Source organism: Chionomys nivalis, chromosome 11 (assembly GCF_950005125.1).
Source record: "Chionomys nivalis chromosome 11, mChiNiv1.1, whole genome shotgun sequence".
Taxonomy (NCBI): Eukaryota; Metazoa; Chordata; class Mammalia; order Rodentia; family Cricetidae; genus Chionomys; species Chionomys nivalis.
Genome location: NC_080096.1, coordinates 16,202,251 through 16,227,120, shown reverse-complemented (window position 1 = coordinate 16,227,120; position 24,870 = coordinate 16,202,251). Strand labels below are relative to the sequence as shown.

The 24,870-nt window shown below is 47.5% G+C and overlaps 1 protein-coding gene and 1 pseudogene across 1 annotated transcript; one reads left to right on the top strand and one right to left on the bottom strand.

The window, feature by feature from the left end:
• Positions 1-2,574: 2,574 nt before the first annotated feature.
• On the bottom strand, positions 2,575-2,852 carry LOC130883589 (mitochondrial pyruvate carrier 1-like; annotated as a pseudogene).
• A 2,804-nt stretch (positions 2,853-5,656) lies between these two features.
• On the top strand, positions 5,657-7,953 carry Htr1d (5-hydroxytryptamine receptor 1D). Its single transcript, XM_057784915.1, has one exon. It carries the CDS (start codon positions 6,149-6,151, stop codon positions 7,271-7,273), a length of 1,125 nt encoding a protein of 374 aa, XP_057640898.1. The 5' UTR covers positions 5,657-6,148; the 3' UTR covers positions 7,274-7,953.
• The last annotated feature ends 16,917 nt before the right edge of the window (positions 7,954-24,870 follow it).

Below are 24,870 nucleotides of genomic sequence, written 5' to 3'. Positions count from 1 at the left end.
CTAATAAAACAGGCTGGGCATGCCTTTAGCCCAGCACCAGGGAGGCAGAAGCTGGCTCATCTCTGTGAGTCAAGCTCAACTTTATATTATGAATTCTAGGCTAGCCAGGGCTACATAGTGAGACCCTGCTTCCAAATAATAGTAATGATAACAGTGATAATAAAAATGTCTTTCAAATTTGGGGATATATTTTGGAGTTTAGAGTTTAGGGTTATTTGGGGGGATGGCTATTTTTCCCCTTCCTTCCTTTCTTTCTTGAGACAGGGTCTCATATAACCTAGGCTGACCTCAAACGTGCAATGAATATAACTGGGGCTGGCCTCGAACACCTAATCTTTCTACTGCTACCTGCAAACTACTGGGATCATAGGCATGTACCATCATACCTGGCTGCTCTTTGTTATTGTTGTTCTTTTGTTTTTTGAGACAGAATCTCACTATGTAGCCCTGGCTGGCCTGGGACTCACTATGTAGACCAAGCACACATGTCAGAACCCACATAAAACCAGGTGTAATAAGTAGCTCCTACCGTGATATGGGAGATGAAAAGAGGCAAGTCCTCCAAAGGTGTGGACAGGCTCATCTGCCTTATGCAAAAATAACTAACAAAAGAGAGATGCTGTCTCAAAAAACAAGGTGGAATTGAGGACGACACCTGAGGTTGTCCTCAGACCCTCACCCACACTGTGGCACAGGTGTATCTGAAATCCCACACAGATGCGTACATACACGGATACACATCACACACACACACACACGCGCGCACACACACACCAAGCTGGGCATAGTGGCACACATCCGCAATTCTAGTGGAATTCGGGAGGTGGAGATATGAATATCTGGAGGTCAGAGTTTCCTACACAGTGAGACTCTGACTCACAACAGAAGTAGAGACAAATCAGGAAAAAGAAAAGAGAAAGGGTTCCTATGAGGCTGAGTATCTCCCACACTACTTGGCTCCCCCTTATCCCCACAGCATTTAGGGCTGTCTGTTGGGTCTCATGCCTATAGGCTTCTGCTGGGATTATGCCAGAGATGGGCTTGTGTTGATGGTCCTCAGCCTTGCCTGACCCTCATCATCCATGCCTAGGCCTGAAGACCTTCCCAAACCAACCATTTACTCAACATCTGAAATCCATAAGCCCAGAATACAGAAGCACACGGAAGAGACATGAAACGGTTTTCATGGTTTGTGTGGGGGGGTGGGTGAGGCCAGAGGTACGCTGGGACACACTTGTCAGGAGGCAGAGGCAGGATGGTTTCAGGTTCTAGTCCATCCCAGGTAACATAGCATGACCCTGTCTTAAAAACAAAGCTAGGAAGGGTCAGACCAGAGAATGCAACAGAGATGGTAGTGTGCTTGCCTAGCATACACGAAGTCCTTGGGTCCTTCCAAAGCATTTTATAAACTGGATGTGACTGAAATCCCAGCAGTCTGGAGGTGGAGGCAGGAGGATCAGAAGTTAAAGGTCAATCTCAGATACATGAGACCTTGTTATCTCAAAAAATAAGAGCTGGAGAGACGGCTCACCTTTAAGAGCACTTGCTGCTCTTGTAAAGGACCTGAGTTTGGTCCCCAGAACCAATATATGGACTCACAACTGCCCTTAACTCCAGCTTCATGGGATCTGATGTCCTCTCTGGCCTCTGAGCCATACACACACACACATAAAAAATAAGGCAACTAACCCATGGGGCCAAACATCCAGTTCCCATTTATAAAGTTGAATTCTTTTTCTGGAGTGAATTTCTATCATGAAAAAATGCTCAAGGGTCTAAAATTTATCAGTTAACATTTTAAAAGCAAATATTTAAATCATTTATTGCCATTTAAGTCACAGACATGCATCTACACACTATGGAAAATACTGATACTTGCTACCACTGGGAATTACGTGTAGACATGCCAACTGAAGGCTATATTACCATCATTAAAGGAAAAGTCAAGGATTTTGAGTATGTAAATGCTTATAGCTATAAAGTTTTGTTCCCACTATTAGTAGGAACTGGGATTGGTATGTAAAATGAAAACAAAAAGATAGTTTGTTTTATTTTTTTAGAAAATAAAAAATAGATAAACTGAGAAAAATTTGTTCCCTTGGATTTTTATAACACAAATCCCAATAGATAACATACATATTACTACAGATTACTATAGATAAAACCGTCATTAAACTTATTAAATTAGTTATGTATTTTGAACTACTTGCTGAAGACAAATTTTAGCATTGAAAAACCAGCAGAGAGTTGGCCTGGGGACTCTCTCCCATTCTGTCTGTAATGTTGGCATGGTTATTTAGGATAGCATTCTGTGCTCCCCTCAGCAAGACAATTTGTGTTGATGTGATCTGTGGCTTACAGCAGGTCTGGGGTACTGTCCCTGTCTTTTTCTTTCTTTCTTCTTTTTTTTCTTTTTGATTTTCCAAGGCAGGGTTTCTCTGTACACAGCCAGCTGTCCTGAAATTTGCTCTGTAGACCTGGCTATCCTCAAACTCACAGAGATCCACCTGCCTCTGCCTCCTGAGCACTGGGATGAAAGCGTGTGCCACCACTGGCCGGTAGGTGCTGCCCATTTCAGGAGCTGTTCCTTGCACTGGTACACAGATACCTGCTTATCATTTTATAGTTGATAAGCCGCCCACCTGAATGAGCTGATCTACTTCATTTGTTACACGGCCTGCAAAAGAAGCCAGATTCCAGGTCGGACCTTGTAGTCAAATCTCATGAATGCCATTGAATAGTGGCAGAGGGTTAAAGTCATCCACCTGCTGATAATCTCTGGAGACTTCTTCATGTCGTTGATAGCAGCAGTAGGGGAGTCCCCAGCTGGCAACCGGGTCCCAGGAGTTCATACTTATGAGATAGTTCCGGAAGTCCTTGCTCCAGACAAAGTCCACACTTTGCATAGCAGCCTTCCAGCCACGGGCATGTGGTTTTCAGTGAAGCCGCTATTCAGATGATACTAGCTTCTTCAACTTCAGTACTCTCGCCGTGGGCCTGCCTCAGGAAACACAGTAATATTTCATTTGTATTTTAATAAATAAAGCTTAGGGCTGGAGAGATGGCTCAGAGGTTAAGAGCACTGACTGCTCTTCTAAAGGTCCTGAGTTCAATTCCCAGCAACCACATGGGGACCCCCAACCATTTGTAGTGAGATCTGGGGCCCTCTTCTGGTGCTGCAAGCAGAATACTGTACACATAATAAATAAATATTTAAAAATAAATAAATAAATAAATAAAGCTTACCTGAAGATCAGAGAGTAAAACAGCCCCACTGGTTAGCCTTACGGACCAGGCAGTGGTGACACACACCTTTAATCCCAGTAGCCACACTAGTTTACCACAGAGACTGGGTGGTGGTTGTGCACACCTTTAATCCCAGCCCTAGAGAGGAATATAAAACGGGAGGAGACAGCTCTCGTGCACAGTCTCATTCTGAGGATTCCTGGAGGCAGGATCACATTTCAGATTGAGGTAGAGGTAAGAACCAGTAGCTGATTGTTTTGCTTTTCTGACATTCAGGCAAGCTTTATTTATTAAAATACAAATAAAATATCACTACAACCAGCAATTAACTTCTTTACTTAATATGAAGTATTTTGTTGTAGTTTTTAAAAAATAATTTATTTTGCCGGGCGGTGGTGGCGCACGCCTTTAATCCCAGCACTTGGGAGGTAGAGGCAGGCGGATCTCTGTGAGTTCGAGACCAGCCTGGTCTACAGAGCTAGTTCCAGGACAGGCTCCAAAACCACAGAGAAACCCTGTCTCGAAAAACCAAAAAAAAAAAAAAAAAAAAAATTTTTTTAACTTTATTTTGTGTGCACTGGTGTAAAGGTGTCAGCTCCCAGGGAGCTGAAGCTACGGGCAGTTGTGAGCTGCTATGTGGGTGCTGGGAAGTGCAGCCTGGGTCCTCTGGAAGAGCAGCCAGTGCTCTTAACTGTTGAGCCGTCTCTCCAGCCCCCTTGTTGTAGGTTTTTTGTTGACGTTATTGTTTTGTTTTGTCTCTGAGACAGGTTCTGACTATGTAGCCCTTGTTGACCTGTTACTTGCTGCTATCAGGCTGGCCTCTAACTCACAAAAATCCGCCTGCCTCCACCTCCTGAGTGCTGGGATTAAAGGCATGCGCCACTATTTGTGGCTAGTCATAGTTTTTGCTTTGTTTTAAGAATTATTCAGGGGGTGGCTGGAGAGATGGCTCAGAGGAATAGAGCACTGGCTGCTCTTCCAGAGGTCCTGAGTTCAATTCCCAGCAACCACATGGTGGCTTACAACCATCTGTAATAAGATCTGGTGTCCTCTTCTGTACTGCAGGATACATGAAGGAAGAAACCTATATACATAATAAATAAAAATCTAAAAAAAAAAAAAAAAAAGAATTATTCAGGGGGGCTGGAGAGATGGCTCAGTGGTTAAGAGCATTGCCTGCTCATCCAAAGGTCCTGAGTTCAGTTCCCGGCAACCACATGGTGGCTCACAACCATCTGTAATGAGGTGCCTGCAGACATACACACAGACAAAATATTGTATACATAATAAATAAATAAATAAATAAATATTTTTTTAAAAAAATTATTCAGGAATGCCAGGTGGTGGTGGCACATGCCTTTAATCCCAGCACTCGGGAGGCAGAGGCAGGCGGATCTCTGTGAGTTCGAGACCAGCCTGGTCTACAAGAGCTAGTTCCAGGACAGGCTCCAAAACCACAGAGAAACCCTGTCCCGAAAAACCAAAAAAAGAAAAAAAAAATTCTAGCACTAGGGAGGCAGAGACAGGCAGATCTCTGTGAGTTCGAGGCCAGCCTGGTCTTCAAGAGCAAGTTCCAGGCCAGGCTTCAAAGCTACTGAGAAACCCTGTCTCGAAAAAAAGAGTCATTCCAGAACCAGGCATGATGGTGGGTATCCTAGGCAACAGAGTGAATTTAAAGCCTCCTTGGGCTACATGAGACCACGTCTCAAAAGAAATACCACTGTCCCCTTCCTCCCTCCCCCACAAAACCATTTGTGCTGACTCTCGGAAGTCTGGAAAGTCAGATGAGTGGAAGTATGTCACCCTCCACGCTCAGGCAATGTGTGGTGACAATACGGTGTTCTCTCTGGAAGCCTTCTTTCCCCCAGGCCCAGCTGGGTTTTGTTTAGCTTCCAATGCTGCATAAATAGAGTGACGCTTTCTGATTCACTTTATAGCGCTGACTTCATGGTCTTGGAACAAAACTGTGATACTTCCAACAGCTAGGACACTCTGTCCCCCCTGGGAATTGTGTGGGTGGGGCACACCGCTGCCGTGTTCTCCATTTTGAGAAAGTCAGGTCCACAGCACCCGGGGCAGCACAAAGTAGTCCATTCCCCTTTCATCTTACCACCTCAGCTTTCAGAATTCTCTTTCTAGAATCTAATTCTTTTTTTTTTTTTCCTTTTTCTCTCTCAACCCTCAGAGCGTCTGAACATGTCTCCATCTCCGTGAACCAGCAGTGACCCATTTGTTTTGCCTTCTCCCAGCTCATGCATTCTTTGAGTCTTGGTAACGGGAATGTTTTGTCTGATCGGACTCAAAGCCGTCAGCAGGATAGCACCAACGCTTAGCGTTCGTGATGTTGTCGGGAGGATCCTGGGAAAACGGAGCTGTTGAGGGCACACCTCTGAATCAGTTGCTACGCCTTGTCTTCAGTTTTTAAAAGCTCTCTGAAAGTGACCTAATATCCAGAATCTTCTCTAATTATGAATGAGTAAATGTTGATGTTTTGTTAAGCATGTCGAGGTCTTATGCTTTGAACAGAGCTAGAATGCCAAAGGCAAGAATCCCAGCACTCTGCCCATCCTCCTGTGAGACCCTGGTAATTGTCTAACAAATCTGTCTTGTGTTCCCTGGGCTGGAGCGTCTGCTGAGAAAAGTTCCAGAACCCCAAGATGCCTTGGGGTTCGTCTGCTTCCAGCAGCAGCCAGCGGTGTCTTGGTGTTTTTCCTGGCCATGTCTTGAAGCCTTTCTGCTGCGCTCCGTTCTGATGTGTGGCCTTCACATTCTGCTGCGCTCTGTTCTGATGTGTGGCCTTCACAACCGTCTAGCCGAAGGATGACCTTGCTCTTTGGGAGGTACGACCGTGAAGGAGGCAGCCGGGTATATACGAGTCTATGGGAAGAGAGGAACACTGAGCATGTCTCTGCCAAACCAGTCCATAGAAGGCCTTCCCCAGGAGGCCTTCAACAGATCCCTGAATGCTACAGGGACTTGGGACCCACAGGTCATACAGGCGCTCAGAATCTCCCTTGTGGTGGTCCTGTCTGCCATCACGCTGGCCACTGTCCTCTCCAATGCCTTTGTTCTTACCACCATCTTACTCACCAAGAAGCTCCACACCCCGGCCAATTATCTCATTGGCTCCTTGGCCACCACCGACCTCTTGGTTTCTATCTTGGTCATGCCCATCAGCATAGCCTACACCACCACCCGCACCTGGAACTTCGGCCAAATCCTGTGTGACATCTGGGTGTCTTCTGACATCACATGCTGCACGGCCTCCATCCTGCATCTCTGTGTCATCGCTCTGGACAGGTACTGGGCCATCACCGACGCCCTGGAGTACAGCAAACGCCGGACAGCAGGCCATGCAGCAGCCATGATCGCGGCGGTCTGGGCCATCTCCATCTGCATCTCCATACCCCCGCTCTTCTGGCGGCAGGCCACAGCGCAGGAGATGTCTGACTGCCTGGTGAACACGTCTCAGATCTCCTACACCATCTACTCCACCTGCGGGGCCTTCTACATCCCATCTGTCCTGCTCATCATCCTGTATGGCCGCATATACGTGGCCGCCAGGAGCCGCATCCTGAACCCGCCCTCCCTCTACGGGAAGCGCTTCACCACGGCACAGCTCATCACGGGCTCTGCAGGTTCTTCTCTCTGTTCGCTCAACCCCAGCCTCCACCACGAGAGCCACTCACATACTGCCGGCTCCCCTATCTTTTTCAACCAGGTGAAAATCAAGCTTGCAGACAGCATCCTGGAACGCAAGAGGATCTCGGCGGCTCGGGAAAGGAAAGCCACTAAGACCTTGGGCATCATTCTGGGGGCCTTTATCGTCTGCTGGTTGCCTTTCTTCGTGGTGTCCCTGGTCCTCCCCATCTGCAGGGACTCCTGTTGGATCCACCCGGCCCTCTTTGACTTCTTCACTTGGCTAGGTTATTTAAACTCCCTCATCAATCCTGTCATCTACACTGTGTTCAATGAAGATTTTCGACAAGCATTTCAAAGAGTTGTCCATTTCCGGAAGGCCCCCTAGTTGGATGTGGGGGTGACGTTTGTTGATCTGTTATGTCCTGTAACCCGACTAAGGTTGCCTTTTAAAATTATTGTTGTTTGTCTGAGACTTGGGTTGATGTGTGCTGTCTTGGGGTCTTGGATTAATCAATAGACTTGTTCTGTATTCAACTGCCAGCATCTTCTAGACTTCTGAGTCATCTAAAGCTAGGCCATCGTGTGAAAGGGGACAGGACTGAAGATGTCCCTTAACATAACATTCTCATGATTCTCTGGATTGGAAGAAATATAAGCTACAGGACTGAGGTGAGGAACTGTCTTATTCTCTAGCAGGCTCAGAAGGAAGGCCTTCTGGTCTACCTGGGATTTTTATATGGGGCTGTGGAGAGTGGGTGAGATTAATGACTTGAATTAGAGAGAATTTGGAGTCAGAATGGTGGGGTCACCATCTCCTATAGCTCCTTGATTGGAAAATAACACCAAATTACTTCCACTGAGTTCTGGTTGTCCATAAGGAAAGTGGTACCAGTGACACAGAATGACATGGAAAGAAATTCAGAAGGTGGCACCAGGGGAGAGGGACCAGATCAACCTTCCTTCTCTCTCTATCATGTACTGTTTGGAAGTTAAAGCCCATCATCATGCCACTCAAAAAGACTGACAAGTAATGGACCCACCAACCTTAATGGGTCACCCCGTTCTGCCCAGTCTGATTTTTTTTTCTGAATTATTTTTTTAACAACTCATTGTCATCAGAGTTCCTAAGATGTTGAGTCTTATCAAATAAAAAGCATGAGACATAGTGAGCAGTGACGTCTTTACAGAATTGTTTTGTACATGTGTGAATGTATGATGTGTGTGTAAGGGTGTGGCAGGCACAGTGCACTCAGGCCCTTGCCTTAAGCCTTGTTTGAGGCCGGGTGTCCCTTGTTTCCGCCCCTGCCTTGCATATTCTGCGCTCACGAGCTCCAGGGATAAACTTCTGTCTCCACCTCCTGTCTCATCGCAGTGTGAGGATCATAGTCAGGTATGACTGCATCTGGCTTTCTAAATGGGTTGCAGGGATGGAACTTGAGTTGTCAAACTTAGAGGGCCAAACAGACACTCTGAGCCACCTCCCCAGCCTTCCAAGAATAGTAAAATCTTTGTGTGTTTTTCTCACTTCTGCCCAGATGCCTAGACTTTCTCTTTACTTCAGTTTACACACCCACTGAGCACCCACCTCACACCGAGCCCTGTGCCCAACTTCTTAGCATTTGTTAGGACAGCGAGCCTTGTGACTTTGGATACCAGGATAACATGACAATTAAAAATGGAGAAACTGGGCCCAGGGCAAGATGACTCAGTGGGTAAAGATACTTACCACCAGGCCTGGTGACCTGAGTGTGATTCCCAGGACCACATGTTAGAAGAAACCATCTCCTGCAAGCTGTCCTCTGACTTCTGCGCAAGCAAACAGGCAAGCACACATGCACACACTTATATTCACAAAAAATAAACTCCAAAAATGTTAGGAAAAAGCAAAAAACACCCTCAAGACCTAGAGCTATGGTCTTGGAGCGCAGCTCTATGGTAGAGTACTTGCATGTTCGAATTCAAGCAAACAACAAACAACAAAAATGAATCTGAGACCCCGAGGCTTCAGTTCAAATCCAAGTGCTGTCAGTTCCTAGCTGTCTCTTCTAAATCCTTCTTCATTTCTCTTTCCTCACGTGTAAAATGGAGACGATACTAACTGTGTCATAAATTAACACAGCCCTTGACACAAAAAGGGCCTATCATTTTGGAAAGCCAGGAATTGATCTACTCAAGCACAGGCAGCATAAAATAATAATAATAATAATAATAATAATAATAATAATGACAGCCCCTCTAAAGTACCCTCATGTGGTCTGTGTCCCTTTTCTCATTTTCTCTTCCTACTCACCTTGCACGGGCAAGAAAGAAATGTACCTGTGGTCAGATGAAAACTTCATTAAGAGACATCTTCATAAGCTGGGCAGCAATGCTGCATGCCTTTAATTCCAGCACTCAAGAGGCGGAGGCAGGTGGGTCTCTGTGAGTTCGAGGCCAACCTGGTCTATAAGAGCTACTTCCAGGACAGGCTCCAAAGCTACAGAAACCTTGTCTCGAAAAAGAGAGAGAGAGAGAGAGAGAGAGAGAGAGAGAGAGAGAGAGAGAGAGAGAGAGAGAGAGAGAGAGACTCATAAAGATGAGCCCTGGTGGGAAGACAAGGGACAGAAGCTGCCAGGAGGTCTCTGGGGAGAAGGAGCAGAGCAGAGGAAGGCAGGGGGCACAGTCCTAGTCCTGGGTGAGGGAGCAAGAGCAGAGCTCACAACAAGAGGAGTGAGAGCCAGGATGTGGGACACCAGGAGAGGAAGAAGAAGACTGGAAGGAGAGGAGGGTCACCCAGCAGGGGGGGCTGTGCTGCATGTGGCAAAGTTCAGTTCCGGGACCTCCTGCTCAGAGTCACTCCCCTGGATATGATTGCTGACCCTGAATCCCTGGTCTCTGAATCAGATCCACTGAATCAGGGCCTCTGATAATAGTGCCTGGAATTTATTTTGAGACAAGGGTCCACTGTGTTATTCGGGTTGACTTTGAGATCCTCTTGCTTCAGCCTCCCAGTAGCTGAACTACGGGTGCAAACCACTACACCCCGGATTCTGGGTTATTGGTCAAAGCCTGCCTTCTGAGTAAACCCCACTTTCTGTACTGGGAGATTCCTGTGTCTCTATGCTTTGGGAATGGTGCAGTTAGTGTCTTGAGGCTGTGCGGCCTCTCTCTCTAAGGCAGGGACCCTCAGCGTGCTCACTGCTCCTCTTAACCTAGTAGGCTCTATCCTCCTTTTCTTCCTTCCCTTCTTCCCTCCCTCCTACCCTCCTTCCCTCTCTCCTTCCCTCCCTCCTTCTCTCCTTCCTTCCATCCTTCCCTCCCTCCCTCTCTCCTTCCTTCCCTTCTTTCCTCCCTCCTATCCTCCTTTCCTTCCCTCCCTCCCTCCCTCCTTCCTTCCCTCCTTCTCTCCCTCCCTCCCTCCCTTCCTCCCTCTCTCCTTCCTTTCTTCCTTCCCTCTTCCCTTTTGTGTTTGTGTGTGTGCGTGTGTATAAATGTGTGCACAAGTGCCTATGCTCATGCATACAAGTGCAAAGGCCACAAAACTACAGCAGCTGTCTTCCTCTGATACTCTCCATCTTATTCCCTAACACGGGGTCTCTTACTGAACATCACTACTTTGGCTAGGCTGGCTGGCCGGCCGGTAACCTGCCTCTCTCAGACCCCCAATGCTCGGGTTAAAACCACGTGTGGCCGTGTCTGGGTTTTGTGTGGGTGTTGAGGATTTGAACTTGAGGGTTTTTTTTATTATTTATTTTTATTTTAGGTACATTGGTGTCTTACCTGCAGGTATGTCTGTATGAGGGCATCAGATCCCCTGGAACAGGAATTAAACTTGGGTTTTTATGCTTGTACAGTAAGTACTTTTTATACCTTGATCCATGTCCCCAACTCCCCTTACTGGCCTCACACTCAGAGAACTGCCTGTCTCTGCCTCCTGAGTGCTGGGATTAAAGGCGTGAGCCACCACCACCCAGCTTGGTATATTTCTTATTATTGCCAGACTGTGTGGCTATCACATTCTGTTCATCGGTTGAGGGGCATTTGAACTACTTCCACTTTTCAACTATTGCGAATGAGGTTGGGAATATCCAAGTCCAAGTTTTTGTGTGGACATAGGTTTCGAGCCTTGGGAGTTGACTCGACCAGCCAGAGGACAGCTGTGTTTGGCCTCCTGCAGAATGGCCACACTGTTTTCCAGAGTGGCCACACCGGTTTTCCTTCCCAGTGGCAATATGCAAGCATTCCAGTCTGTCCACATGCTCTGGCTCCTGTTATTGTCTGTCTTGTTTTATTGGCGCCATTCTAGTGGGAGTGACGTGGTGTTTCCTTGCAATGCGGCTAAGCTTTGTAAAGGCCCAGAGAGTGAATCTCTCCAGCTCTCTGAGTCATTCTCTCTCTGCCACTGAGGCATGAACACGGCCTGATTGGCATGTAAATAAACATCCTCTATTGTTTACTAACGGGGCAGGCAGCTCAGGCCCAGAGTCTGCAGATTCTACTTAAAAAGAGTGGCTGCCCCATTTGCCCAGCCTGTCTCTGCCCCTTCTTTGGGCATTGCTATTATCAGCTTTAAAATTGTCATTATTATTGTGTGTATGTGTATGGTGTGTGTATGTACATGGTGTGTGTGTGTGCATGGTGGGTGTGTGCATGTGTGTGTGTATAATGTGCGTGTGCTATAGTGTGCATAAGAAAAGTCAGTGGACATTTTCTTAGAGCTGGCTTTGTTTCTCCACCTTTATGTGAGTTTTCAGGAATTGAACTCAGGTCCCCAAGGCTTCTGCCTTTACCAGGCTGTACCTTTTTTCTTACCAACTTCTGTTATTGACTTTTTTTTTTTTAAGTTTTACTTTGCTCTATGTGTATGAGTGTTTGTCTGCATGTATGTATGGGCGCCATGTGTGTGCAATGCCTGTGGAGGTCAGAAGAGGCAGCTGAGCCCCAGAACTGGGAGTACAGACAGTTGGGAGCCACCATGTGGATGCTGGGAACTGAACCCAAGGTTTGGAAGAGCAGCAAGTATTCTTAAACTTGGAGCCAATTCCTCAGGCCCCGTTACTAGACTTTTGAAAGAGGTTCTCATGCCTACATAGCTCAGGCGGGATTTGAACTTGAGACCCTCCTGCCTCAGTCTTCCCAGTGCTGGGATTACAAACCCAGGCTGCCACGCTTGTTTCCAGTGACTACACTTAAGCAAGTAGTCCTTGCTTGTTGCCTGTCCCTCCTAAGTGTCAGTCGGAAGGTGATGGTCTTATTTGCCGTGTTCCCCCTTTGATCACCAGCATGCCACAGGCCTGGCATACAGTTGGTGTTCAATACATGCGTGTTTGAATGAGTGAGCAGCTGATGGATACATGGAATCCTGTTCCCTCGTGCCTTCTGCTCAATGTCTTGTCTTTAAATTTTTTTTTTGTTTTGTTTTTTTTTTTTGTTTTTCGAGGCAGGGTTTCTCTGTAGCTTTGGTGCCTGTCCCGGAACTAGCTCTTGTAGACCAGGCTGGCCTCGAACTCAGAGATCCGCCTGCCTCTGCCTCCCAAGTGCTGGGATTAAAGGCGTGCGCCACCACCGCCCGGCTTTGTCTTTAAATTTTTGAGAGATGGCAACTGCTCCCCGATTAGGAACTTCACCCAGTATGAGAATCGGCGGCAGGGGGAACTGAATCGGATGAGAGGCCATGCTGAGAAGAAATGGCTGGTAAGGATGCCAGATTTACCAAGGAGTCTCCAAGGGGTCAAGTAAGATCTGGTGACTTAGCTTGCCTTAGTACAAGCCCCCCGCCGCCCATCCCCCCTCTCACCCCCAACCTCTAGACAACCCCCTCCCCCTCCAGCAATTACTGCACTGTAAAAGTTAAAGGGTCAGCCACTTCAGGAGAGGTGTGCTGGGCTTTTTTTTTTTTAAATAATTTTTTATTTTATGTATATTGGTATTTTTGTATATGTGTATGTATGTGGTATTTTTGCCTGTGTGTGGGTGTCAGACCCCCTGGGGCAGTTACAGACATTTGTGAGCTGTCAAGTGGGTGCTGGGAATTGAACTTGGGTCCTCTAGAAGAACAGCCAATGCTCTTAATCGCTGAGCCATCTCCTGACCTTTAGCTTTTTTAAGCAAGGCCTCCTCTATCCCAGGCCAGCTGGCCCTTGTTATTATCTGAAGGTGGCCCACGTTCCGCCCACAGCTGTGCTCGTTAGGCCACTTGACGGACACACTGAAAATAAACTTGTCTAGCACAGGCCTGTGGGTTTGAGAGGCTAGGTAGGAGAATCCATAGTATGAGCAACTAACCGACATTACATACCAATTCGAGACCTAGCCAGGAACACGTGTTGAGACCTTGTCTCAAAAATTAATTAGTTAAGATAAACCAAGCCCCAACATTTGGGAGGCAGAGGCAAGAAGGTCTCTGTGAGTTTAAAGCCAGTTTGATCTACAAAGAGAGTTCCAGGACAGCCAGGGCTACATAGAAAAAAATAAGTTCTGTCTCGAAAAAAATCAAAAATAAAATAAAACACTTGTGGACTTGGAAGTGCAGTTTGGGAGGTTGAGGCAGGAGGATTTCAAGGCCAGCCTGAACTATGCAATGAGACTCTGCCACAGAAGATGAAGTTAAAGCTAACATGAGGTGGGGCTAACAGCTCAGGCGATGGAGCCATTGCTTTCTGTGCAAGAAACTGGGTTCGATCCCCAACGCAATATAAACCAAGCAGAGCTGCCCACCAGTCATCTTAGCGCTAGGGAAATAGAGGCAGGAAAACCAGAGGTTTAAGGTCATCCTGGGCTACACGGTGAGTTCGAGGCCAGCCTGGGGTACATGAGAGCCTATCTATAATTAACTAATTAATTAATTAGTAGAACCCAATGGCCAGGATATGGTTTGGTGGGTAGGTGTTTACCTAGCAAGCATAAGTCCCTGGGTGCAATCTCCATTAATACAAACAAAAACCCAACCAACCAACCAGTTTCTTACGACCACAGAGACAGCCAGTGCCGAGGACCTTTCTCCTTCCAATCCTCTTTCCTCCCACCTCCCATCCTGGACACGCTTTTCATTCTTTCGCACTTAGTCACGGACACACCCAGTGTGACAGAGAAGACTCTGGAGGAGACACTGCTGAGCCCTGGCAGAGGCTGACGGTCCCAGTCCTGTACCGGCTCAGAGAAACCCATGTTTATTTTTTAAAAGCAACACTGTCCCTGTGGGCATGGAATGGCAGAAACCAAGAGGACCTTTTGAGTCTAGGCTATCCAAGAGGACATAGTTAGACCCTATCTCACAAAATTAAAATACAAATCAAAACAAAAGAAAAACCATATACAGCAAATAAATACCTGCTTCCCCCAATCCTTCCCCACAATAACCTTCATTTATTATTTAAAAGTATTTATTAGGTTTATTTTTGGTTTTGAGACAAGACCTCATATAGCTTAGGCTAGCCTTGAACTTTGACCTCCACTTCCCAAATGCAGGAACTACAGGTGTGTATCCCCATTCCTGGCTTTATTTTTTTCCAATTGATTTTATTTTTAAAAATACATCTTTCGAGCCAGGCAGTGGTGGCACATGGCTTTAATTCCAGCACTTGAGAGGTAGAGACAGGCAGATCTCTGTGAGGTTGAGGCCAGCCTGGTTTACAAGAGCTAGTTCCAGGACAGCTAGGGTTGTTACATGGAGAAACCGTGTTTCAAAAAACCAAAATAAATAAATAAATAAAAATAAAAAATACATCTTTAGCTGGGTGGTGGGAGTGCATGCCTTTAATGCTAGCACTTGGGAGGCAGAGGCAGGTGGATCTCTGTGAGTTCAGGGCCAGCTTGATCTACAAGAGCTAGTTCCTGAATAGGTTCCAAAGCTACAGAGAAACCTGGTCTTGAAAAACAAAAAAACAAAAAACAAAAACAAAACAAAACAAAATACTTCTTTTGGCTGGGCAATAGTAGCATAAGCCTTTAATCCTAGCACTCAGGAGGCAGAGGTAGAGACAGAGAGATCTCTTATGTGTTCGAGACCAGCCTGGTCTACAGAGTGAATTCCAGGACAGCCAGGGCTACACAGAGAAACCCTGTCTCAAACCAAAAACCAAACCAAACCAAACAAACAAACAAACCAGATAGGCTGGAGAATTGCCTCAGCAGTTAAGAGCGCTGGCCATTCTTCCTGAGGACCCAGGTTCACTTCCCAGGATCCACAGGGCAGCGCAAGTCTGTAGCTCCAAGACCTGACACCCTCACACAGGTAAATATGCACACCAAACACCAATATACTACATAAACTAAAAGAAAAATTTAAAAATACATCTTTATTTACTTGCTTTTTTTCCTTTTAAAAAGGCCTGATCCCTGTATGCACCCAGGCTGGCTGGCTTTGAACTCCTGGATTCAAATGATCCTCCTGCCTCAGGCTTCTGAGTACCTGGGACTGTAAGGACGCAACTTTACATCCTGGCCTCCCAGGCCAGTTTGTTTGTTTATTAGTTATTCATTTTTTTCCAGAGCTGGGAGCATAACCCAGGGCTTCATATATACTAGGCAAATTATTCCCCGCTGGGCTCCATTCTCAGCCATCCCTTCCCACAGTCTAATTGGCAACAGACTTCTGGCCTCCAGGTAGGTATCCCGGAGGTTGTACAAACACGTGAGCTCTGTGGACACAGGTGACCTTAGCCCCTCTGTTTTCAAGGTCAGGCCCCTTCCACCACACATCCCTCACCCTGTGATCCCCACCAGACTCTGAGCCTGCAGGGACACTTATCCAACTTTGTCTTCTTAGCACCTGGCAGCCAGCCAGCCAGCGAGTGGTTAATGATAATAGCTAGCATTTATTGAGCTCTGACTGTGTGCCCAGGTATGATTTAAGGGCCTTATGAACGTGAACCACTTAGCCCAGTAAGGCCAGGCCTGTTGTTAAACTGCAGATTAAGTGCTAAAGTCCCAAGAAACAAAATCTTTTGCCCCGTGTCACAGTGCCAGAATTGAAGCCAGTCTACACTCTGAACGGTCAAGGATGTGGCAGGGCCCTAATGGCACATGACCGTGTGTGCCATTGTAAAGCTGGGGAGATGGTTCCACCCATAAAGTCTGCGAGGTGTATGCATGAGGATCTGAGCGCTTGTGATCCCAGCACTGGGGCGGCAGAAAGGCAGATCCCCGAGCTTAGAACCAGTTATCTAACCTAATCCAGGTAAAAGAGAGAGAGACTTCGCCTCCAAAATTGTGTGGATGGCATCCTGAGTGGCAGCACCCAAGGTTAACCTCTGTCCTCCACACACAGACACACGTATGTTCACCCATGAACACACAGACACAGAGACATGCAAACACAGAGAGACACAGAGACATACACACACATACACACACAGACATATAAACACAGGCCAGATCACACACAAACACACACACAGACACACATAGACACAAAGACACAAACACACACAGACACAGAGACACACAACACATGCATAGACATATAAACACATAGACACACAGACACAAAGACACACTAACACACACAGACACACACACATAGGCTCACAGACACAAAGACACACTAACACACACATAGACACACACACATAGACACACAGACACAAAGACACAAACGCACATAGGGACATAGGCACACAGACATACACAGATACACACACACATAGACACACAGACATACACAAACATACAGACACACACAAACATACACAGAGATACACACACACACACACACACACACACAGAGCAATGGGAACATAAAAGTCTGGTAACCAGGGTCTCCAGTTCTTTGCTTTTTTGACTCAGTTCAGTTCATTCCTTGGTTTCACATGAGTGACAATACTATCCACCTCGGGGTGACTGGCACCTGGTACTGTGCCTGACACTGGGGAAATCACTGAATGAGACTGGGCTACCATTTACTCATTCGGAACTAATTAAGTGTCAGGCCAAACACACACAGTTGACCATTCGGACTACCGAACAAGGTCTGGCCCTTGGCTTCCAGTTGGCAACCTGTGATTTTTTTTTTTTTTTTTTTTTTTTTTTTTTTATGATTGGCTATTTTCTGTTCCCATGAGGCCCAAGGTCCCTCACAGAGCTCAGAGTCCATCTGGGGACCAAAGTGCATGAAACAGATTAGAAAGGCAGATACCTGTCCTTCACCCAGCCTGTGTTGTGCCCTCAGGTGCCCTTCTAGCCACCTTCCTGCCACCAGAGTCAGAGCTGGGAGGGATGGAGAGAGGGACAGAGCCTCTTCTCCGGTCCTTGATAAGCACCTGAAGGGCTTTGGGATGACGCATTTATTTGCTCTGTTAATCCTGTATTTTGCTTCTAAGGCTGAAGCAGGGGTCCCGGACCTAGAGAAAGAGGATTTTAAAGATCATGGAGGACTCCCTCAGTCAGGTCACCCATGTCACAGCAGCAGCAGCTCATGCCTATGGGTTGCTTTACCTCGGTGACCCCCAGTAGCTTGGTGAAGAGCACACCATTGTCACCCCCATTTTGCAGATAGGTAGACTGGGGCTTGCATTCCCAGCCAGGTGAGGTCACCTAAGAACAGCATCACTCGCTCCCAGTTTACCCCACTCCTTGAAACACTCTAATTTTCATTTTGCTTTTTGAGACGGGATCTTTCTGCTATATAGTCCTGCCTCTCCTGGAACTCTGTAGACCAGGCTGACCTCAAACTCACAGAGATCCTTCTACCTCTGCCTCCCGAGTGCTGGGATTAAAGGCGTGTGCCACCACCCTGCTTCCCTGAACCACACTTGTAGAGAGCTGCGTGGAGTCACACCTGATGGCTATGTGTAGAGAGCTGCGTGGAGCCGCACCTGATGGTGCTGGCTTCCGCCCTCCGAGATCCCGAAAGCGAGTGCCCTCTATAATAATCAACTCCTTATGGCTAAGGCCTGACTTATGCTATTATCACGCAATGATTGTCAGCTGCTTGCATATGCATGGACCTATGGGCAGTGCCCACCTGGCAATCTGGGGTTGGCGGCCCAGGCCTACTTAAGGGCTGGGAGCGGTTTGCCCGGAGAGAGAGAGAGAGAGGGAGAGAGGGAGAGAGAGGGAGAGAGGGAGAGAGGGAGAGAGGGAGAGAGGGAGAGAGGGAGAGAGGGAGAGAGGGAGAGAGGGAGAGAGGGAGAGAGGGAGAGAGGGAGAGAGGAAGAGAGAACGCATTGTCAAAAGGTCCTGAATAAACTGCAGCAGGAAGAGCTCCGGCGTTGCGTCCTTCTTGCTGGCCGAGGAGGACCGCGACACACACCTGGACAGTTCATTTACTTGACACCTTGGTGTGCCCACCAAGTACCCTTGAACAGATTTAGGGACTGGGTGTTCACCCCAACTCTACCCCTAACCCAGCTCTAGCCAAGCACTGTGGTTGTCATTAGTAGTCTTCAAAGACTTTATATTATTTCCTTCCTTCCTTCCTTCCTCCCTCCCTCCCTCCCTCCCTCCCTCCCTCCCTTCCTGTCTGTCTTCTCGAGGCAGGGTTTCTCTGTGTAGCCCTGACTGTCCTTGAGTACTTGAGTTAGCCCTGTAGACCAAGCTGCCCTCAAACTCAGAGATCCGCCCGCCTCTGCCTCCTGGGTGCTGGGATTAAAGGTGTGCACCACCATAGCCTGGCTGTATCATTTCTCCCTAGCAACAGTCACCATGTTCTATCACCATACTGTACCAATCATGTGCTTAACCAGACAGGCTTAGAGCGGAGAAGGAGCTGGGCAAGGGGACAAACCTAGTTTTAATGACAGGTTGGGATCAAATGCTCTGATATTTTTGTTTGTTTGCTCGTCCTTGTTGTCTTAAGACAGAGTTTCACTGTGCAGTCCTCACTGGCTTGGAACTTTCTATGTAGATGAAACTGGCCTCAAACTCATGGATATCTGCCTGTCTTTGCCTCCTGAGTGCTGGATTAAAGATATGTGCTACCACATTGGGCTTTGATTTTAATTTGTTTTTAAAGTTTTTTTTTTTTAATGTAGATGGGTGTTTTGCCTGTATATAGTGACTAAGGAGGCCAGAAGAAGAATCAAATTCCCTGGGACTGGAGACACCGATGGTGGTGAGCTGCCATGTAGGCTCTGGGAATCAAACCCTGGTCCTCTGAAGAAGCAGCCAGTGCTCTTAACCACTGAGTTCTAGACAGAGTAACTTTAGATCTGGGCCTTGGCTGTGTTGGAGCTGGAAGAACCCATTCCTTCCTTGATCTTTTTTCTGAAAGGGGAACCTAATCCTGAGAGGGGCGGTTACAGATCTGAGATCCCATCATAGGCTAGGATCCAGTAGGGAAAGTGGAGTTTGAGAATGGCATTGGCCTCCTCCGAAATCCTGGTCCAGTCCAAATCTTTCCACCAGGTGGCGCAGAGGCATCAGGGAAAAGCGCAGAAAGAAGGGTGGGCAACGGGCTTCCGCGGGCACAAGTTTTCTCCAACAGGCAGGTGCAAGCCTCTGCTGTTCTGGATCAGCACTAAGGTCCCTGTACGCATTGCAGACACTCACATAGGTGAATTCGGCCTGACCACAGAGGTAGCGGAAGACGATGGTCAAAGCTGGGAGAGGGACTCCAGCGGACGCACGCGGTAGGAAATCTTTGCCTCTGGGAATCTTCTTGGCATCTGACTCAGAGGTCTGTCCTGGTGCAAGATGAGGTCCTCACTTCCCCATTTCCCAGGCTGTGCGCAGAGCTGGAGGCTGGTTGTTGGTGCTTTTCTTAGGTGGATGGTGGCCACCACTGGTGACGGTCTACCAGATGCCATCACTCTAGGGGCCATCAACGGGTCTGACAGCTCCATAGCTCAGGCTAGGCCCTGCAGTTCAGTCAGACTTCTGTAGTCTCAGACCACACAGGGAACGGCAAGTTCAAAGGCTGGAAGGTCGGAGCAGGGGAGGGGAATAGAACCGAGGGAGGCCTAGAAGAAGGGGAGGCTTGGCTGAGAAGTAGGTTGAACCTTGGGGACTCGAGCAGCTATCAGCTCTGAACTTTATCCTGGGAGGAACAGGGAGATTATTCAGCGAGAGGATGGCGCGGTAAGATCGGAGCTGAGAGTGGTGTGTAGATACAAGAAGGGAGGTGGAGGAGTCTGGAGACAGAGAGGCCAACTAAGAGGCTGAGCAAATAAGAGCTGACGGCTGGACGGAGTGATGACAGCTGGGGTTAATTTTCCATACAGCCACCACGACCTTCCCATGCGCCCCTAAGGCACCTTAGTGAAACTGTTTGTCTTGGTCAGGTGACAGCCCTCACAGAGTAAGGGCTTCCCTGGGCCGAGGAGGTTGTTTCTTTACCTGATATATTCTAGGAGGTCCTTCATATCAGTGGACATCTAGGGAGAGGGACTGGCTAAGAGAAAAACCAAATCATGGGGATGGTGGGTAGGAGGGAGAGGCAGGGCAGTCTGCTAGGACACACACCTGTGGTAAGCCTCTCTTTCAGGTGCCAACTCTGCTAATTATTGGCTGTGTTACCACAGCCAAGTCACTTTGGCAAGCTAAACCTCAGCTCCTGCATCTGTGAGATGTGGTTATAGGACAAAGGGGATTGCTCAGCCGGTGCCTAGTGACCTGGGTTGGATCCTCAGAACCCACACGAAAGAGGGGAGAACTGACCTGGCGGTGGTGGTACACACCTTTAATCCCAGTACTTGGGAAGCAGAGGCAGGTGGAGCTCTGTGAGTTCAAGGCCAGCCTGGTTTACAGAGAGAGTTCCAGGACAGCCAGGGCTGTCACACAAAGAAACTCTGTCTCGAAAAACAAAACAAAACAAAAAAGTGGAGAGAACCAAGTCCACAAAGTTATTCCCTAAGTTCCACACGTGTGCAGCTTCCCCAACATACACACACACACAATAGCAATAGACAAGACATAAAAAATCAAATGTGGTTATGAACAGGATCAACCTTTTATTTAGACTGTCTTAGTGGCTGGAATAGGCAGTGTGTGTAGGGCTCAATGCAGTTCTGGGGTGGGGGACCCAGGAAAGGGGACTTTCAGGTTGTCCATCACTCGGAGAGACTGTGACTTCTGGAGGTGGGTGCTCGGGGCTCTCTGGCCTGGAAGTACCTTTTCAAGCCAGGGTGGGTTTCAAACCAGGTCAGCCAGGCTGACACCACATGGAATTAGGCCAAGAGAATTCTAGCCAGAGGCAAAGAAACAATGCTGGCCAGTTCGGGGGCCTCCTTCTGGAGAAGGTGCTTGTCTGTTCCCTTGTTTAAACATTCAGAACGATTCTCCTGGGCCAGGTCTAAGGAGAGAACCTCTGTTCTATTTTGTTGTCCGTGTTCCTGTTTGGTGCTTGTGCCGTGAAGACGGCCTCTAACCCCAATCACTGCGATAAATGTCTCACATATATCCCTGCTTTCTTTGACTTTTTTTCCCTTTTTGTATGTGAGTAAGTTGTGTGTGCCTGTGTACGCGTGTGTGAGCGTCTGCGCACAAGTCTGTACTTGCACGGAGGGCTGACAGAGCGTCCCTGTCAGTTTCCTCTGCTTTATTTCTTTGAGACAAAATCTCTCACTGAACCTGGAGCTGGGCTGAAAACAGAAAACCCCAGCCTTTTTTTTTTTTTAAAAATATGAGTGCTGGGTTTTGAACTCAGGTTCTCATGCCAACCCACCAAGGGCTTTTGACCGCATCTCTCCAGCCCCTACATCATTATATTATTATTACTGTTATTTCCTTTTTTCTGGCATACTGGAAAATTGGGCCTGAGGCCTCATACATGTTAGGGAAGTACTTTTCCCACCGAGTAACATGCAGCTATTTATGTGTATACACTCTTTGGGGTGTCCTCTTGGTCGCTGTGTGAGGTAGGTAGGTCCTACTTGTTATTCACTCATTGTATGGGTGGAGAAACCAAGGCTGGAACAAGTCAACACATGTATAAGAATCTACATTTGTTTGGCATATGGATAGATCACTGAACTTAGAGTTCATGGTTCCCCCAACACCTAGAATTACCCAGTAAGCAGAACTGGGCCACAAGCCACTAAGGGACACACTCAACACAAGGTACAGCAGTCAGCTTGGCAGTACCAACCACTGTATTTGTGTGACATCTGCCAGGGAGAATTTAGTTCAGGGAAATATGAGCGTCTCTCAAATCACTGGCCTGGATTCTTCCAGTCAAATCCAAGCAAAACTTCTTTAGGGAGGGAAAGGAGGTCCTAGAAATGGAACCCAGAGCCTCACACGCATGTGTCACACGCATGCGTCAGACGCATGTTACCAACCGCGTAGTGAATTCTCATGCACGATTTACCTCATGCCAGGCCTGCTGTAAGAGCCCCCACACCGTTTGCTTGGCTTCTTTAATCTCCCCAAATGCCCCTAGAGAACAGAGAAGTTCCGGAATGGCTTAGGGTCATGTGACTAGTAAGTAGAAGAGTTGGGTTTCAAATAAACATAGCTTAATGATGGGGAACTTGTCTGGCTCTAAATTCAATCTTCAGCACCAGGGGGAAAAAAGTTAGTTAATTAACATAACATTGTCTCCAGGGTCTGTGCACTTAATCACGTTTACTACTTCCTATACAATTCGAAGCACATCCTGTTTCCTTCTTTGCTTTGACTGCCAGGAAACTCCGAGCCTCGGTTTGGGTTATACCACAGTCTCTGTCCTTAGAAAACTTTCCATCACCTTGCTGCTGTAGTCAGATTTTCATGCTTCTTCCTTCCTTCTCCTCTGGCTTTCTGCCCAGGCTTTCATTACTCCTTGATTTCTACTCTTTAATTATTGATCAAATGGTCTTTAGGCTGCAGCGGAAACCACCTCCAAACCCTTTTTGGAATCAGCAGGGCATAAGACATTTATGAGATGAATAGAGACCTTCTGACTGGCTCAGGCAGCCGGTCACAGTCTGCAGGATGAGTGTCTCCAAACAGCTTCCAGTGGATAGAACAGTGAAACCATGTTAACTCTGTGTTCATGAAATTATGCCAGAGACACAGAGCAGCCCCGACATCTCGGTGCCTAACTAAAAGGAAGTTTTTTTCCAGCGGCTCAGTGGTAAAGCTCTTGTCACATGCCTGAGGAACAGAGTTTGGATCCTCCCCAAGCCCATCCCACCTAGACTCCCAGGGATGGAAGTGGGGATGGGATCTCTGGAGCAAGCCAGAGAGCTAGAGTAACAAAACCAGTGAGCCTTGGGTTCAGTGGGGGACCCTGCCTCAGTTCTGAAGGTGGAGAGTGACGGAGAAAGATACATGATGTCAGTCTCGGGGTTCTATAGGAACACCCACACATGCACTTCCCACTCACCTGTGTCTGTACACACGTGAACACATCACACACACATACACACAAAGGTAGAAAAGGTAGAGAAAAATGAAGGCCTTCCAACGTATTCCCGGGCCAGTGTAGGGGTGGAGTAAAACTCAGATCGACTCAGGCTCTGCCACGTTCAATACGCGTCTTCCAAGGTCACCCTGGTGTTGGCATCCAAATGGCAGATGGGAGCGCACATACATACTTCTTAACCACGTTGGCCTGAATGTGGTACCACGTCATCCTTGCCACTGTCCCATTGGTAGAAAGGAGTCACATAGTAATTGCAAGAAGGGCTGGAAAAATGTAGTCTGGGCTGCTTTTCTCTGAAACAGCTCAACGCATGGAGGGGAGACATCTGTACTGAATAGCTGACACACGTCCAGTTCACGTCTATATGGATGCAGACCAGCCACAAAAAGAAAAATGGGCTTGCTTTGCATGCAAGGAACCATGGGTAAAAGGGAGCATTTAGGGCTGAGTAGAAGGCTGGGGAGGTAAAAGTTTGTGTCACAGTAATCTTGGTGCTGGGGAAATGAGTCTGGAGCTCATTGGCCAGCCAGCCTATCTGATTCAGTGAGTGCTAGGGTCGTCTCGAAGGAATGAGGGGGGAGAGGAGATCTTGGAGAGCTGGTTCAGTGGTTAGAGCTCTGGCTGCTCGTGAGGAGGACCTGGGTTCGGTTCCCAGTACCCACATGGCAGTTCACAAAAATCTGTAATTAGCCGGGCGGTGGTGGCGCACGCCTTTAATCCCAGCACTTGGGAGGCAGAGGCAGGCGGATCTCTGTGAGTTCGAGACCAGCCTGGTCTACAAGAGCTAGTTCCAGGACAGGCTCCAAAACCACAGAGAAACCCTGTCTCGAAAAAACCAAACAAAAATAAAAACCCAAAAATCTGTAATTAAAGCTCCAGGAGATCTGACGCCCTCTCCTGGCTTCCAAAGACACCTGCGCTCAGGTGCACACACACACACATACACACACACATACACACACAGGACTTAACAAACAAAACGAATCTTAAGAAAAAAATAATGTGGAGAGCAAATGAGGATGTTGCCCTCCGGCCTCCATAGCATGTGTACATTGTAGCCTCTCTGACACACACATAGGCACGCAGCATTTACATTTTTAAAAATTGTGTTTGTTGTGTGCACATACGTATGGAGGCCAAAAGTCAACACCCCTCCTCAGTCACTCACCACCTGTACTTTTAGAAATAGGGTCTCTCAAGGAGACTGAACATTGGTTTAGCTAATCAGATCAGCCAATGAGCCCAGGAATCTGTTTGTCTCTACCTCCTAGTGATAGCCGGATTCGGTAGTCACACCCAGCTTTTTGTTGTCATTGTTTGTGTTTGGTTTGTGTGTGTGTGTGTTTGACAGGTTTTCTCTGTGTAGCCCTGGCTGTCCTGGAACTATAGGCCAGGCTGACCTCGAACTCAAGGCGCGTGCTACCAAGCCCAGCCACACCCACGTTTTGTTTTTTTTTTCCTGTGGGTACTAAAGTGAGAAAGACAGGTCCTTTTGATTGCGTGGCAGACATTTTAAGGACAAGCCATCTCCTGACTTTACATTTGCCGTTTAAACCAGACTTTTGGCCACAAGGAAAGGAAATATGGAGAACACCATGATCAGAAATAGTCTGAGCAGTTGAATTTTCACTAGTTCTTAAGGTTGTGGAAAGAGTCAGACTGATGCCCCGAGTTTTAGCTTGGGTGCCAGGGTCCAGAATCTTCTTCGAGTTAACTGC